We start from the raw sequence: 16426 nt of genomic DNA, 5'->3' as shown, positions 1-16426 counted from the left end.
TGATTTCACAGGGAGTCGAGGCATTTGAGTCAGGGCACACATGCCTCAGCTGTGAGAGGCGTCGTTCTGTTAGCTGGCCAACATCCCAGGACAAACGCAGAGAGAAAGAGGGAGAACGAGAGAGGAAGAGAGAAGAAGAGAGAGGTGATCTGAGAGAGAGAGACAGAAGGAGAGAGACAGAAAGTAGAGTCGAAAGTGTTGAGGGAACCGTGGTGTAGAAGCAGAGGAGACATTCGTCAAAGTAGGGAACAAGTCCTGTCTTCTGGACGGCGGTGGCACGCCAGGTTGTGTTGCAGCAGTTTATTCTTGTCCTGACTGAGCGTGCAAGCGGCTTGTGTGAATTGAGCAGCCATGGCACATTTAGGCGTGAAGATGGAGCAGGTAGCTTTGACTGAAGTGTCTGATGATGACGAAGAGGTGTCCCTGGTGGCCGCAGCCGTAGAGCCGGACACGGACGACGACCCCTCGGAGGAGGTGGATCTGGTGCTGGGGAAAGGCTCCGGCAGCAAGACAGAAGCCCAGGTGAATGGAGTCATGGTCCTGACCCTGCTGGACAAGATCATCGGTGTGGTGGACCAGATCCAACAGACCCAGAACGGGCTGGAGGCGAGGCAGCAGGACATGGAGAAGTCGGTGGCGGGCATCCAGGGCGAGCTGGCCAAGCTGTCCAAAAGCCACACGGGCACAGCCAACACCGTCAACAAGATGCTGGACAAGGTGCGCAAGGTCAGCGTCAACGTGAAGACGGTCAGGAGCAACCTGGAGAAGCAGGCGGGTCAGATCAAGAAGCTGGAGAGCAACGAGAACGAGCTCCTAAAGAGACGCAACTTCAAAGTGCTCATCTACCAGGTGAGGGGGCGGGAAACAGGGGGGTTCACTGGGAGAAGGATGTGTGCATGGCTATTTCAATGATCGATACTGTCTATTGACTGGTAAACATGCAAACTTAGGAAGGCTTCATACTGAAGGATGTGATGTGACTAATTATCCAGCGCTGAACGTCTAAGACACATCACTGGGATTGGTGCATTCCCCACGTTGCAAGGGAAAGTTGTGAGGTAGTGTGAAATGCAGCCAAAATGCTATCCTAGCGTCACAGCAGCCTTTTAACATCCTCTCACTAGAGTGGAGAAACTCCTCACAATGGGGCATGAGCTGACCCTGACGTGTGTGTACTATGAAGCGGCGAGATGTTAGTGCTTTTTCTATCGGGTGTTTGAGCACCTTTGAGGACCTTTAAATTGCCAATAATTAGGGTATGTTGGGCAATGGAGGTCTACTGGTAATTTTTTTTACTAAAAAATAAATACATCTGTAACTGACAAATCTTCATTTAAAATGATGATCAGTTCTTTAAATGTTTTAGGATTTTCATGTTAGTTGCTGTGGACATGCAGGGAGTCAACTCAGGTCAAGCAAGTAGTAAAGCTAAGTTGGCAGGACGGGTTTGATGGGCACTCCCTCTGAGATGACCCTGCCAGTAAGAACACGTATTCTTACACATCTTCCTCCATGAGGAGTTTCCCAGCACTGTAGTGTGATTCTGCTGAGGGCTCGACAACAGACGCTGGATACTGACCTTTTCCACATGACGGTTCAACATAGTTATCCTTTATGCTAAATAAAGCAATGAGACCTGAGGGGGCAGATCTACAGATGGGCCTCATAAACACGGCAATGTCTGTCAGTCCAACCAACGCCCCACAGAGGAGGGCTGAGGTAACAGGAAGCTGGCAGGCTCCCCGCCGTGTAAGATGAAGACATGTCTTCTCCTTATATCTGACCTGATCTCTGGTCTCCCGCTGCCCATTCGTCCTGTCCTATTTGGCTGTAAAACTCCCAATAACTCAGTGTGAATATAGAATAGCTGAGGCTGCTGTAATGATCCCACTGGAATATACACATACTAGTACTAGGAGTAAACAATTCCCCTGCACTATAAATTGTGTATCTGTAATACACAAGTGTGCTTCAGCAGATGCTTCATAAATACTTTGTGTGAGAGATGAACGTATTCGTCATTCTGATCTTCCCAGTGATTCATGGAGGGGTATATCAGTGCGTATTCATTAAACTCTGAATCAACACATGCACACCAGTGAGTGAGAGAGTCCAAACTGATCGAGTGTTGCTGTGTTTCTATGACCCAGTCTTTTTTTAGCCCGCTGTGCTGTAACGTCTGTCTGATAGCAGGATGAGACTTTGGGTAGTTTGCATTCTGGCTCGGGGCTGGATCCGTCAAGGATCTGTAAAGTACCTGTGAATACTTGTCTCCCGTTACTTGTCCTCAGACAACATTATGAATAAGGGAACATCGGCACGACTGACTTAGATGCTCTTGATGTCACTATTTTCTTAATCAATCTAGCATATAGTATCAAACAGTATCCACTCTGCGACCAGGTGTTCTGGTATGAACCTGTTGATTTAACACGTGAATGGATCTTGCCTTCTGTTTGAGAACAGGTGTATGAAGCCTATATTGAACAGGGTGTTCTGGGGTGTCTGCATTGGCATGGGCGGTCTCATTTTCAGATCCGCCTCCAGGAATGTCCACCGTGGCAGTAGGTTACACTACTGGCATGTAGCAGAAATCTAATCAGAGGGGCGAGAGATTAATAAATTACTCCAGTAAACCAGGGCACCCCTGCTGTTTGACACGACCAGGATTCCAACCTCCGCCTGTTTGATTTGGTTTGTGCGTGCGTATGTATGTCTGTTTGTGTCTGTGTGAATGCAGGTGCAAACATATCTGAAGAAACAGGTATTCAAGACTGTTTACTGATCCCTTGCTCAGTCAAGTTCCAACAAACCCACCTTGTTCGAGGCCTCAAATTCCTCATCGAATAAATAATTGTGTCTTACCATTTCCAGCTTTGGTTGCCTCGTTCTGTACACACCTGTATGACATCAACAAATTCAAACCATGTGGACCTGTAACTGAACCACCACAGCCTGGCTGTGCCGAGGCTTCCATGTTGCCATGGACACTGGGTCCATCTCGTTAGTGTCTGCACTTCGCCTGTGGCTGTGACTTTCATGTTGCAGTGGTCGTACAGGCCTCCCAGCTCTATTTATTGCCAGCTTCTGCAGGGTGTCAGATGAAATGGCCCTGAAGGAGCAGGGCCAGAGAGTGACAGCACGACGAATCAACACTGGCTCTGAGTCAGGTTTCACTCTCCCCTGTCTGCCTCCTGATGTGTCTATGTGTTAGTGCATCTCTACAGTATATGATTAGACTAGATTATATTAGTTAGACTGGACATCTTTATTGTCTGTTATACATATTTTATTCATATTTTTCTTTGGGTACAACAATGACATAACGCTAATAAACATAAATGCACGTACCGTATTATGCAAATGCTGTTGTTCTTACAGTGACAGTGTGCGTGTGTGTGTGTGTGTGTGTGTGTGTGTGTGTGTGTGTGTGTGTGTGGGTGTGTGTGTGTGTGTGTGTGTGTGTGTGTGGGTGTGTGTGTGTGTGTGTGTGGGTGAATGCTTGAGCGTGGCCATGCTCTGTATGTGGAAGTGTCCTGTCAGTGTACCATAAGCGTGTTAGTGTGTTAATGTGTGTGTGTGTGTTGAAGGAAGTCGATGCGTGCATGCATGTGTGCGTGCGTGTGTGCGTGCGTGCATGTGTGTGTGTCAGGAGGTGATTCCATCCACCACAGGTGTTTCTCTCTTATGTTACCGCGTGCGTCTCTACACTCTGAGAATAGCCACATTCTTTTAGATTGCTGGCCTCACAAAACAATTTCGACACTGATGCTTTATAATTAAACCTGGATTGACAGGAGCAGACAGGCACCAGGAGCAACAGCAGGGGGGCGCGGTCACACCAAGGATTAACCAGTGTTTAGCATACAACAGTCAAGAAATCCGCTGTACTGAAAGACCCCCCTCATGCGCAGCATGGACTGATCCACTTGGCCTGTAAACCTCACCTGTTGAACTGACTCTGTGGGAGAGTCCAATCCTCGTCGGAGGGTCCCAGCAGCAGCTGAGGGTCTTGGGGTCTCAGCGCTGGTCACTTCTCGCCTGTCATCACCCCTAGCTGCTTGGCGAAACCCTATAGACCCAGAGGGCAGTCCTCGTCTCCTGTCCTCTCCCTCACCCTCTACTATCCTCTGCTTCACAGATACCCCCGTGTCCCCAGAATGTGGGGACTGTGACTATGTCTTTAGTCTCTGAAGTGGGCTTGCTTTCACTTGGCCATCTGTTGGTACACTGTTACACTTTACCTCCAGGTCTCACTTTGTGTTTGTGGGATGATCTGATCCATGTATAGATGATGGGCTGGATCACTGTGATAGGATGGTGTGCACAGTCAGAAAGTCCTGCTGAAGGGGGCTGGGGTGGTGTGTGTGTGTTTGTGTGTGGAGGGCTGGAGCTGTAATGGCTAGGATGGGAACCATCCCAGCCATTGAGGAACCATAAGGTGTGCTAGCATCATGTCAGGACCTCTGACAGCCACATGGCCAACTCTATCAGAAGGGACATCCGTCTTCTCACTTTTAACCCGTGACCCTCCTACCCTCTCCATTCCAGTCCCAGACTTCTGACCCATTTACTCCCCAGGTCTTAGATGTGACCCTCCATCTATCTTCTTTTCTGGGCCTGACCTACACATAGACAATCTACAGGAAAAATTCCCTGCTTGGAACTTCCAAAGAGTGTGGCCATGGCAAGCAGTAAGTAGATAGGTAGAGAGCAGTTCTAAGTTAGCCCTCTGATTCACCCCACTGGCATCTCTCTTCCCCCTCTCTCCTCCCTCCCTCCTTCACTCCCTCTCTCTGTCTCTTTCTCTGTCTTTCTGATCTATCTCTCTTCCACTCTTCCTCAATCTCTTCCATCATCTCTTTCTCCTCCACTATCTCTCTCTCTTTCTCCTCCACTATCTCTCTCTCTCTCTCTCTCTCTCTCTCTCTCTCTCTCTCTCTCTCTCTCTCTCTCTCTCTCTCTCTCTCTCTCTCTCTCTCTCTCTCTCTCTCTCTCTCTCTCTCTCTCTCTCTCTCTCTCTCTCTCTCTCTCTCTCTCTCTCTCTCTCTCTCTCTCTCTCTCTCTCTCTCTCCCCCATCTTCGTGGAGTTTGTAGACAGGCTCTACATTTCACTGTTGCGTGTCAGCTCCTCTGTAGAACATTGCTTCAGAGATCGGATACCGGGGTGCCTGAGTGTGTGTGTGCTTGTGTGTGTGGGTGTGTGAAACGTCTGCTAACTGTCCCTCTCACTCGCCCCTCACATTTGTGAATTACTCACTGGCATGGTGTTATGTTAACTGCATGGAAGTCACATTATGTCAGTTACTTACAAAAATTGACATATTTCAGACCTAGATGATAGTACACTTTCTTGTTGACTCTTTTTCTTCCTTTTGAAAGCAGATGAGAACTGTTTGCTCGGGAGAAATCCTTACTGTGTTCCGCTTGTCTTGTTGTGATTTGCCTTCAGCTGTGCTGAACCCATCTCCTGTTTTGTTTGATGGACTAAACCATCCTTGGGCCAACGATAGCTCTGGGCTCAGTCGTTTGATGATCTTGTAGCGGTCTAATAGTTTGTCTTTTCTCGTATCTCTCCTGGCCTTAGGGAGTTATAAAGACTTGGGTCCTCATACGACTCTGCTATTGTGGATCTACATAAATAACGATTACTATAAGTATCTCTTTGTCCTGTGGCCAGGGAGAAATGCTTGTATTACACTAAAGCTTTTTTTATTGTGCAACATCTAAACATCTAAACACTGTTAGCAAATGCAGCCTCCTTCCCGGGACTGTTTAGTGGTGACTGTGGGCCTGTTGGGAAACACGTTACTTGTTGTTTTGTCTCAATCATGGGCCTTGCCTTGTTTGTTTCCTGTTCCCCATTAGCTAATCCCAACTGTGACCCCTGTCAGTTGTGCAGTAGTGTGTGTGGATATGTGTGTTTATATGTGTGTGTGTGTGTGTGTATGTATTTATATGTGTGCGTGTTGATATGTGTGAATTTGTGTGTGTGAATGTGTGCATGTGTTCTTTATTTTCCACAACCTACCAGCCTGGGACCTGTCGAGAACCAAATGTAGCCAGAGTAGTGACACTTGCAACAACATTTATTCCATTCAGCCATGGGCTTGATGTCAACAGCAAAGCCTGACCCTGATTGGCCGGCTTGCAAACTCGCCACTCCAGACATTACCAACTGAGCCAAAGATCAGGTCACCTTTCCAATCATACAGGCTCTTATCCAGGTTATTGGATCAAATATTTTTTGTCTATATATCCTGGTTATAACTATTTGAGCTGAGACTGTTTGCTGTGAAGCAACCGCCAAAATAGTAATAACTTTGCCAAATATTTCCTTGGTGATCTGCTATCTCTCTGCTCTGGTGCTTTGATTATAAATACCCCTGGAGCGATGGTATGGAATGGCACAGTATCACATTTCATTGAGTGAGTCTGAATTTAGACATCAGCCGCACGGATTGATAGTGTGTGTGCTTGCACGTGTGTATGTGTGTGTGTGTAGGTGTGTAGACACACCATAGAGGATTGCATTGGTTGTGAATTTGTCATTTACTTTGATTTTCATAACTCAGTACCATTGTGTGATGTGCATGGGAACATATTTCGCACAGCACAGTACTGTGCACACCTTTGTGTTTCATCACAGTTGTCTGCTGATATTTCCCTCCTGTGCTGCTACTGATTGGACTGTGTGTTCCTGGCAGAGGCTTGTGAGTTATTGTCTGTCAGTGAGATCTAGGCTGGACAACGGTGGGCTCTGATAAGCCCGCTGACTTCCATAGCATCACATAGGGAGGTGTTCACACTGTTCAAACTTCAGAAACACTCTCACAGTATTGTGCTTGGGAATGTAGCTTTAATGAAAACATATTGCAACTAACAAGTAGTTATCGCTCTTTCTGAGAAGCGTGACATCTCTGGGAATGGATCCCAGAAAAGGGCCCTGGAATCTCAGAGAAAATGGCTTTCATCCTTGTCTCACTTTTTCCCACCCGACACATCCCTTCCTCAAAAAGTAGTTGCACAATTAGCTGTGTTAAGATCAAAACCAGACAGGGAAGATTGTATGTCTCTGTGTTTCTTATCTCACCAGACATTATCAGACAGGACGGAAGCCTCATTAATCTGTTCTCCCGGCTGGTGCAGCCCCATTGGACACTGAACATTCATTACACTGCAAACCTGTCTGCCATCCTTAGATAAGCAGCCAGACAGTGCTATGTGTCATTTTTATGTGAAATCAATTATCCGGTTGAAGATTAGAATCATCTGTGTCTGATGAAACATTAATGTAATGCTCTCATGTTGATTAAGTAGGTACGTGTACATGATAAGCTTGTGGAAAAGCAAGTGCTCCGTTTTGGTCTGGACCCATGGCAACAGGACTGGTAACCAACGGATTCCTGTGGATTTAGTCAAAGCCGTTTCATAGACAAGGGGTATCCCAGAGTCCTATGTGTGAGGTCCTAAATGACACTGACGTAAAAACCTAGGGAAGTCCTTTCTTGTGTCAGGGTTTATAGCTCCACCATCACTCCAGCACCACAGCGACCAGAAGAGAAGGACGTTGTTTTATTTGGACTACAAGTGGGAATTCTGACTGTTGGGATTTGTGGACGTCATAGTTCTTTGTCATTCTCTCACATTCTCACTCCATCATATTAGGGCGAAATTGGATATTGGACATTGTATAAAAGAATAAGGGAAATGGGAACCTGGTAACTCAGAGAACAGGATTCTTATTGTGCCTCCTGCACCACAAGCTAAGTTTGGAGGATTCCCAGGTTGGCCTGGGGGTGGCAGGAAGCTGCACTCTCGCTCATGCGATTGTGGAGAGCATGAAATCGACCGGTGTCTCAAGGCTAGCAAGCACCACAAATGAACTACTATGTGGAAATACATTAAGGTTATCTACCGAATAGAACGTGGGGGTATTTGTCACCCCTTATGTGATGTGCCTGCAACTCCTTCTGGTTCTTCTTCCTCTATGTCTCTGACTATTCCATGGGTCAGGGCCTTTGCTCACTTTGAAAGTTGAATGCACAGCTGCATGGAGTGGACATGAGCAGACAGCTGCTTGCTTGACTCACCAGAGCAATCTTTCATCACACTGCCTCAGGAGGAATGGTGGTGGTGGTGGTGGTGGTGGTGGGGGGGGGGGGTCAGGGGTAGAGGAGAGTTTTTTCAGCAAGGGAGTACAGCCATGGATGGGTGCCCAGTCACACTCCCTACCCTATTATGTCAAGGCACACCACAGCAACAGTTAGGAACAACATTGCCTCACTGTGATGTTTGAGGTTTCAAATAGTTAGACCAGTACTGCCATCTCCTCAAGTAGAATACGATCTGTCAGTAACGTGTCTTTGACATTTCAAAGAATTGACAGTATAAAAACTCAATATTAATTGATCCCCGGCTGAAATGTAAGCTGTCTTTGAAAGGCGACAGCAAGCGAGTGAAATTCAGCGTCCATTAAAAATCACGCTGTTTCAAATGTCAAACTGGGACATCACGATCAGGTTAATCTACAAACTGATGTTGTTCGATACTCGCATCATCTGATATTAACTGAGATTGACTGGAGAACAACAGGATCTGAGAGAGAGGGTTTGTGAGGAAGACAGGGATATTTGGCTTGGCGTGGAGGTTAGTTGCCGCTGTGGCGCTCGTCAAAGCTACTGGTCTTTATTTAATGTCGCTCTGGACAACTGCTCAGTCGTACATGACAACAGTGGGAGATTATAGAATGAGCAGCAGTACGCATGAGTCAGAGGGAGAAAACTGCCTATAAGTAGAATTCGACTAACTAAAAGCCTTTTACGTTTTGAAAAGCGGAACACAAAGTTCAAACGAATGCAAGAGTACATGTCTGTTAAGTCTTTACACCGAGTACACACATTGACACAGTATTCTAATATAGCTGTGTATGATTATGCTGTGGTTGTTGCTTTATGTTTGGTGACGTGCAACCATTTGGTTACGTTATCATGCAAGTGTGTGGCTCATGGAACAATCATGTAAAAGGCTACTGGAAGTTAATGGTTTGGATTTTTGGACTCATTATTCAAAGCATAACAGTGTTGCCTGCAGTGAATGACTAACTTTATATTTTTTTACTGTCTTTGGTAGGTATTATAGAATTAATAATGTACTCTTTAGAAAAATAACTCTTTAGAAAGGCTCATTAAATACAGGTACATTAAATGTTTTTGAAGTCTCTCCAATTACAGTCTCTCGCTCTTTTCTCTCTCTCTCTCTCTCTCTCTCCAGTGGGAGACAGTGAACGTCTTAAATATCATGTTCTCTGAGCCTCAGGCAGATTATTTTCAGACTCTAGCTCCTGAGTAGTGCTTTCCATCGAGAGACCGCTCCTGAGCCCAGGCTAATGTTGACAGGTCACCTGTAACACACACACAGACACACGCACACACGCTCACGCGCACATGGTGTATCACCAGTTGTTTCCGAGAGCAGCGTTTCAAGCCTCCCCAGGCCAGGCTTCTCTCAGAGGAAAGACAGCAACGTGAACAAACAGCTCCCTCTTTGAGCCCTCACACATACGCTCAAACCCTGGCCCTTCCACAGGCACTTCTTACGTCACATACTGACACACACAGACACACAAAGACACACACACAGACACACACAGATATACACACAGACACACACACACAGACACACACAGACACACACAGATATACACACAGACACACACACACAGACACACACAGACACACACAGATATACACACAGACACACACAGACACACACACTCGCTTTCTCCTCACCCACACTCACAAGTAGACATGACTTTTCCATTGCTAGAATCAATAGGAAGAGAGAGGAGAGAGAATTCAGTAGCATGGGAACACTAATGGAGTTTCCATCTCTCTCTCTCTCTCTCTCTCTCTCTCTCTCTCTCTCTCTCTCTCTCTCTCTCTCTCTCTCTCTCTCTCTCTCTCTCTCTCTCTCTCTCTCTCTCTCTCTCTCTCTCTCTCTCTCTCTCTCTCTCTCTCTCTCTCTCTCTCTCTCTCTCTCTCTCTCTCTCTCTCTCTCTCTCTCTCTCTCTCTCTCTCTCTCTCTCTCTCTCTCTCTTATTGTCCCAAAGAACAGAAACCACAGAGACGGAGAGAGCGTGGACAGATCTCTCTTTCCTCCCGTCCGTGGATCTGGTAATCAGACAGAGAACCGCCATAGCGGGACGGCGGCCACAAAGCCCCTTCGTTTAGACATCCCCTCCGCTCTGCTCTCATTTCCTGGACTTGTATGACTTCAGCCTCTCCCAGCATGCCGTGCGGTACAGTGTTTCCATTGGCTGCAAAGGCTTCCTGTTCCAACTGCTGATTGTTATTCTGTGAAGAGGCTGAACAGTGAGAGAAGGTGTTCTCAGTCTGGCCTGCGGGTGGGGGCTGGGGGGGGGGGGGGGGCGAGGGAGGGGGTGATGGTGGGGGTGTAGACACCAACCCTGGTCTGTTTTTACTTCCTTTCAGCATTGTTTAGGGAGGGTGAGGCGCCTATCCACATATTACAACACCACAAAAGAATCATATCTCAGGTGGAATGCTGCAGTGTTCTTTTGTGACAGGACCGATGACTTTGGGGGATCAATCATTGGACACCTCATTGGACATGTGTCACAAAAACCATTGCAGTTAGGTTAAGGACGTGCGGCTGGGACTTGCCGGCATAAACCTTTAACGAGGACTTTACACTGGTGGTTGCCTTGGTGACATGGGCTTCTGTTTATCTGTTGCCATGATGAGTGTCTGGGGGAGAGGTGGGGGGGGGGGAATGTTGCAGTGGATGGTAGCCAGGGAATGGTGGGAATCTAGAGAGAGGGAGACAAGACGAGAATAAACACACTGCCCGTGAGCCGACTCACAGGACCAGATATGGAAGTAATGTCCATTTTACGATAGGTTTCTCTGGTTCCATGGTGAACAAATGAGGGGAGATGGTTGAGTATCAGTTGAAGCTATTATTCAGGTCATCGTCTTTCAAATGGGGAACTTTCCAAGTCTACTTCAGTCACGTTGATTTCATCTCTGCTAGTCTGCTGTGCAAGCCAGTGAACAGGTCCAGCACATCTCAACTGTTTCACAATCTCTCCACGCCGAACCTTGATGTAAACATCATTCCCTGTCATGGTGACTCATTTGGCTCCTCTGTGTACAATATGTATGCATACACGCAAACACATACTCGCCCCAATCCGTCTATTCCTCTTCAGATGTCCGCGCTTTGATAATGACGTCACTGTGAGGTGCCTTGCAAGTGTTTCACGTCCATCTCAGATCTCTCCTATGAACAATACACAAAGAGGGAGGGAGGGAGGGAGGGAGGGAGGGAGGGAGGGAGGGAGGGAGGGAGGGAGGGAGGGAGGGAGGGAGGGAGGGAGGGAGGGAGGGAGGGAGGGAGGGAGGGAGGGAGGGAGGGAGGGAGGGAGGGAGGGAGGGAGGGAGGGAGGGAGGGAGGGAGGGAGGGAGGGAGGGAGGGAGGGAGGGAGGGATCTCTTCTCTGCCTGCTCATCGATTGATCTGGCTGTTTCATCTAATTGGATGATGAAGATGGTTTCTCTCAGTGGCCAATCCTGTTTGTTCAGCCAATCCTTTGCCAGCCAATCAGTCTCTAGTCAACAACCTGAGCCCAGAAAATGTACATCAAATTATCCCTCGCCAGTAATCAATACCTAGTATAGCAGAAAGGGGAGAGACAGGGGTAAGGTGGGGGAAAGGCAGGGGAGAGCCAAGGGGAGAAGACGAAGGGAAAGTGGGAGGAGTCTAGACACTTGTGATCTTTCCATTCCATGCCCAAACATACCCTTACTCTGACTCTCAGTCAGAGATCAATCACACACACACACACACACACACACGCGCGCACACAGGCTTGCTGAGATGAAAGAATCCCTTCATGTGTCCCTGGATGGAAGCAGCTTATGTGAAGCTCTCACCATACATGTACAGGCAACCTCACCTGAACAGTGGTGTTGTGAAAAACTCTAAGCCGGGTTGGTAAAAATTGCCCATGGAGACATCACAATGTGAGTTACATCATGTCCCATGTCCCATCAAGGTGGGTAATCATGATCTCACTATGAGGTTGGGGTCTGCACAGACGAGAGGGGAAAGGTGACTCAATCACTCCAAACTGCGAGGAAAAAAAGTGCCCGTTTTCAACACAAACAGTTTGCTTAAAAACTGAACCAATATGGAAAGAGAAGGTGAAAGGGTTCACATGGGGAGGAGAGAGAGAAATCAGACCCACAAATATAGTGAGTAAAGTCGTAGGACTATGTGTGGTGCAGTGAAGGCCATTCTGTAGGGCATGCTGGGACAGCCACACAACCCTCCAAGAGTCCGAGAGAGGAACCCTGGGATCAGGTGTTCTGAACATGTGGATATCTGATGACACACACAGCATTGTTGTAACATTGTGAAAACATCCCTACCGTGGTGTCGGAGGAACCAACAAAATGCAAATGTGTGAGTTCAAAGGTCCTCAGTTATTTGTTGAAGGGTTCTCGAAAAGCACAGCCTGTTCCGCGCTCACAAATATTCACTCTTCGGTTCTAGACACAACCTGTCTGCTATATTCATTTGATTATTATGATTTAATGCATCTGTTATGAAGGCGCATGTTATATTTTTGGCCACTAGAGGGAGTAAAGACTGCAAAAACGTGGTGCACTGAAGCTCTGAGGCTGTGTGGCAAAATACCACATTCTGAAATAGAATATATGTAACAAAATGCACTCATCCATCTCATCACGAGCATAGTATTGTCTTCATTTAGTCTGTGTGTTAAAAAATGTCCAATTGAGTAAACATATGCATTCTCTGTGTGTCTGCAGGATGAGATGAAAGCCCCCAAAGCGTCCAAGTCGACCAAGGAGTCTAAGAATGTTCTGGAGGGTGTGGCCGAAGAGGAGGGTGAGGAGCAGGCTGCGGAGGACCGGGGTGAGGGAGCGCACCTCGGTCCCACCTCAGAGGACGAGGTGGAGATCGAGGAGATCATCGAGGAGTCCCGGGCGGAGCGCATCAAGCGCACCAGCAAGCAGCGAGTGGAGAACATCAAGAAGGCTTTCTCCAAAGAGAAGATGGAGAAGACCAAGCTAAAGACCAAGGAGAACCTGGCGAAGACCAAGCAACGCACCCGCGAGAACCTGGAGAAGACCCGTCAGAAAACCCGCGAGAACCTGGAGAAGACCAAGCACAGTCTGGGGAAGAAGATGAACCAGCTGGGCACTCGTATGACGCCCAACCAGGAGCGCAAGGAGAAGGTAAAGAAGTCCCTGACCCCTGACCACACGGTGCACGCCCGCTCCAAGACAGCCGTGTACCGTGTGCCGCCCTTCACCTTCCACGTGAAGAAGATCCGGGACGGAGAGGAGGAGGAGGAGGTGAATCAGAGCAAGGAATCGGTGGTGGTGGCTGAGGAAGAGGAGGCCCTGGAAGAGGAGGAGGCCCTGGACGAGGGGGAGCTCAGCCTGCATGTGGAGGTGGAGGAGGGGGAGCTGGTCTGCGTAGACAGCCCAGAGATGGAGGCTCTCCTGGAAGCGGCGGAGGACTCTCAGCTGGTCATGGTGGAAAGAGACCTCCCTACGAAGACAAGCAGCAAACATATCAATTGATGGGCTCAGGACTGGAAAAATGATATAATAAACGGATAAAGAGGATAAAGTGAAGGGAAAAGGAAGAAGAGAGATTTCAATAGCAATGACTCAGCATGCATTGTAAGGACTGTCTGGATATGTTCAAAAATCAATATGTGCACAATCGTTGATTTGTATTTTTACTTAAACAAACTGGACAGATTTCACTGTAATTTCCGCTCATATTAATTATTAACATTGCAAAAACCAAGCATATTATTCATACACATTTTCTTGGCTTTCAGCATTGTACTCTTTTTATAATTATAGAGTCATACAAAGAGAACTAGTTGGCACCAACGCTGAGTCTGAGGTACCCCTTGTTTATATCAGTTTTCTATGGAATGACCGACAATGCAAAAGAGTGAAAATTGAATTTGTGGTTGTAATTGAATGCACAAAAGTTGCTAACAGACATGTATAGCAATGTTAATGATAAAAGGAAGAATGTACCTGGTTTGAGGGTTACTGGCATGTGAATTTGTGTATTGATGAACTGGGAGCCTGAGGGCCTTTCTAGATTGTTCTCATGTGTCCACGACAAGACAAGAGGCTGACATACTGAAAGTCTTCCTTGAATGAAGAGTTTACAGAAGTGTTCAAGAATGTGACCAGTCACAAGACAGCAGACATACGTATGGCTCTTTGCAACACAGGGCCCGTGTTGAAGGTTTGTGTGTAAGACGTTTTTCACCCATGAAAGGAGATGCAGATAAGCAACGTAAGATTAAGATGGAGCTCTCCGTTTTCCTCTTTTGTCATGGTGGCTAAATATATATAGCATCCCTCCCAAATGAAAAGTGTTTCATAAATTCCTCAATGCATTGTTTTGAGAGATTCGTGAAAACTGCTGATATTCATATTTTGTCATGTTATTTTGTTTTTATAAGACAAAATTACATGTATTTAATTTGAAACTGGGATGGATGTACTCTGTTTAGATGTACTTATAGGTAGAGCACATACTTTTGAGTTGTATGATATTGTGATAGTCAGGAAATAGCTTTCTTTCTCTGTGCCATAACAGTCTAGTTGCCAATGTAACCACAATGCTTCTTGCTGATGTTATTTATATATATATATATTATCAGCCATCTTGGAGTGAGCTTTCATGTCCTTATCAGAGCTACCATTTAGAATTTAGGCCTTGCAATGTATTTTCTCACCACACACTCTTATTAGTATATTCTGAATTGAGACATAAGGGCTGAAGACCCTATACTGCTGTGCTATCAACACAGACAGAGCCTTTTAGAGGAGAAGATTGACTACCTTAACTAGTCAATGTGTCACCATGGCCACAGCACATCCTAAGCCACTTCCTCTGCTGTAGTTGTGAGGGTAAACACCAGATATTCTGATTGGTCCCCCTACAGCTACAGCTGCAGCTAGATAACAGTTTAATGACATTCTAAATGGCACATGGACATTAAATCGCATTACCAACTTAACCAGGGCTGGGAGCCACCTGCCAGAAAGGGTAAATGTTAAAGTAGTTTCATAAAGGTAAAGGACCAGGAGAAAATTAATTGCCTCTCTTAGTGTCTGAATCACTTGGTGAGTATTAATGGAGGGGTTGGTTTAATTGTGTATGATGTGCTGGTATCCGTAAGACTGTATAATGACTGGATTAGCTCAGTGGGTAAATGGTGTTGCCTTGTCCTCGGGTTATGTTTGACAGGAAAGGACTGACAGCACTCATGGTGTAATAGTCATCAACACAGTGGGCTTTCCTCCTCTGCCCCAGAGTCCCTGTGTCTGACCTTGAAAAAAAGGGCATGGTGGGAAGAGCCACATCCATGGAACACCATTAGGATAATCAATAGAGCAGGGAACCTGATTAAGAAGAGTGCTTTCTCCGAGTGTTTGTGTTGGGGGGTGGGCCAAATGGAGCAGACACTTGAAGGAGCACTGTAGATGCGGATTGGAAGGTGAATAACAGATGTCGACCGTGTGAGTCCAAGGCCAAATCTAACGATATAAAAACACACACATACACACACACACACACACACACACACAGGGACACTGCTACCCCCCACTCTTCCAACAACAACAGGGGGAGGATTATGTACTGAAGTGAGGTCTGGAGGTCTGTTCTGTCCACAACATGTATCCTGACAGGGCAACGTCACCGTCTGCCTCTGTAAGATGTTGAATGACCAGCCACACAACTGTCGCAGATGTGGCCAAGGGGACATATTGTCAATGTCAATGGTCATATTGTTCTGTTTATGCTTTTGATGAACAATGGCGGTGCAATCACAGCATTTTGCCTAACCACATATATATATATATAGCCTACATATATCAATAAAACCTGACTTACACCTGATGTCTTCTCTCATTCCATGTTTTAAAGCTGTGGTTCAACATCAAAATGTTAAATATGTACTACATCCTGTCTTTCAGTATTTCACCATTTCTACAAATGATCACACAAGATGACCAAATAGGCTATATTAATATAATATATAATAATATTAGGCCTTAGCCATGACACGCCATGACCTTTCATATCATTACGAAAGAGTACTTGCACAATCAGTTTAGAAGTGTCAATGAAGATATCAGAAGTCTCTTGTCTCAGAAACTTCAGATTTGGATGGACTTTTCATTAATCCTCTTCAGACACACCTGTAACTTGTGCATCAATTTTTGTACATTGCTAAAAAAAATCCCTACCAGGACAAATATATTAGGTATGAGCTGTCTTATGCAACAAGTATATCAACTGATTTTCAGTTGCTAAGATTTCTTAACATAATG

General features: G+C 46.3%; 1 protein-coding gene across 1 annotated transcript; it reads left to right on the top strand.

Annotated features, from left to right (window-relative positions):
* The first annotated feature begins 1 nt into the window (after position 1).
* On the top strand, positions 2-15992 carry cavin1a (caveolae associated protein 1a). Its single transcript, XM_084678157.1, has 2 exons — positions 2-849; positions 12857-15992. Exons 1-2 carry the CDS (start codon positions 352-354, stop codon positions 13634-13636), a joined length of 1278 nt encoding a protein of 425 aa, XP_084534283.1. The 5' UTR covers positions 2-351; the 3' UTR covers positions 13637-15992.
* Positions 15993-16426: the final 434 nt, after the last annotated feature.

Source organism: Hypomesus nipponensis, chromosome 17 (genome assembly GCF_054491055.1).
Source record: "Hypomesus nipponensis isolate SF chromosome 17, ASM5449105v1, whole genome shotgun sequence".
NCBI lineage: Eukaryota > Metazoa > Chordata > Actinopteri > Osmeriformes > Osmeridae > Hypomesus > Hypomesus nipponensis.
Note: the sequence above shows the minus strand (reverse complement) of the source record. Positions and strands in the feature narration are given on the sequence as shown.

Excerpts from the sequence above, each read along its gene's own strand:
- cavin1a (XM_084678157.1), top strand. The coding sequence starts at position 352 with ATGGCACATTTAGGCGTGAAGATGGAGCAGGTAGCTTTGACTGAAGTG. Across the intron at positions 850-12,856 it reads TCAAAGTGCTCATCTACCAG|GATGAGATGAAAGCCCCCAA; the intron begins GTGAGGGGGCGG and ends GTGTGTCTGCAG.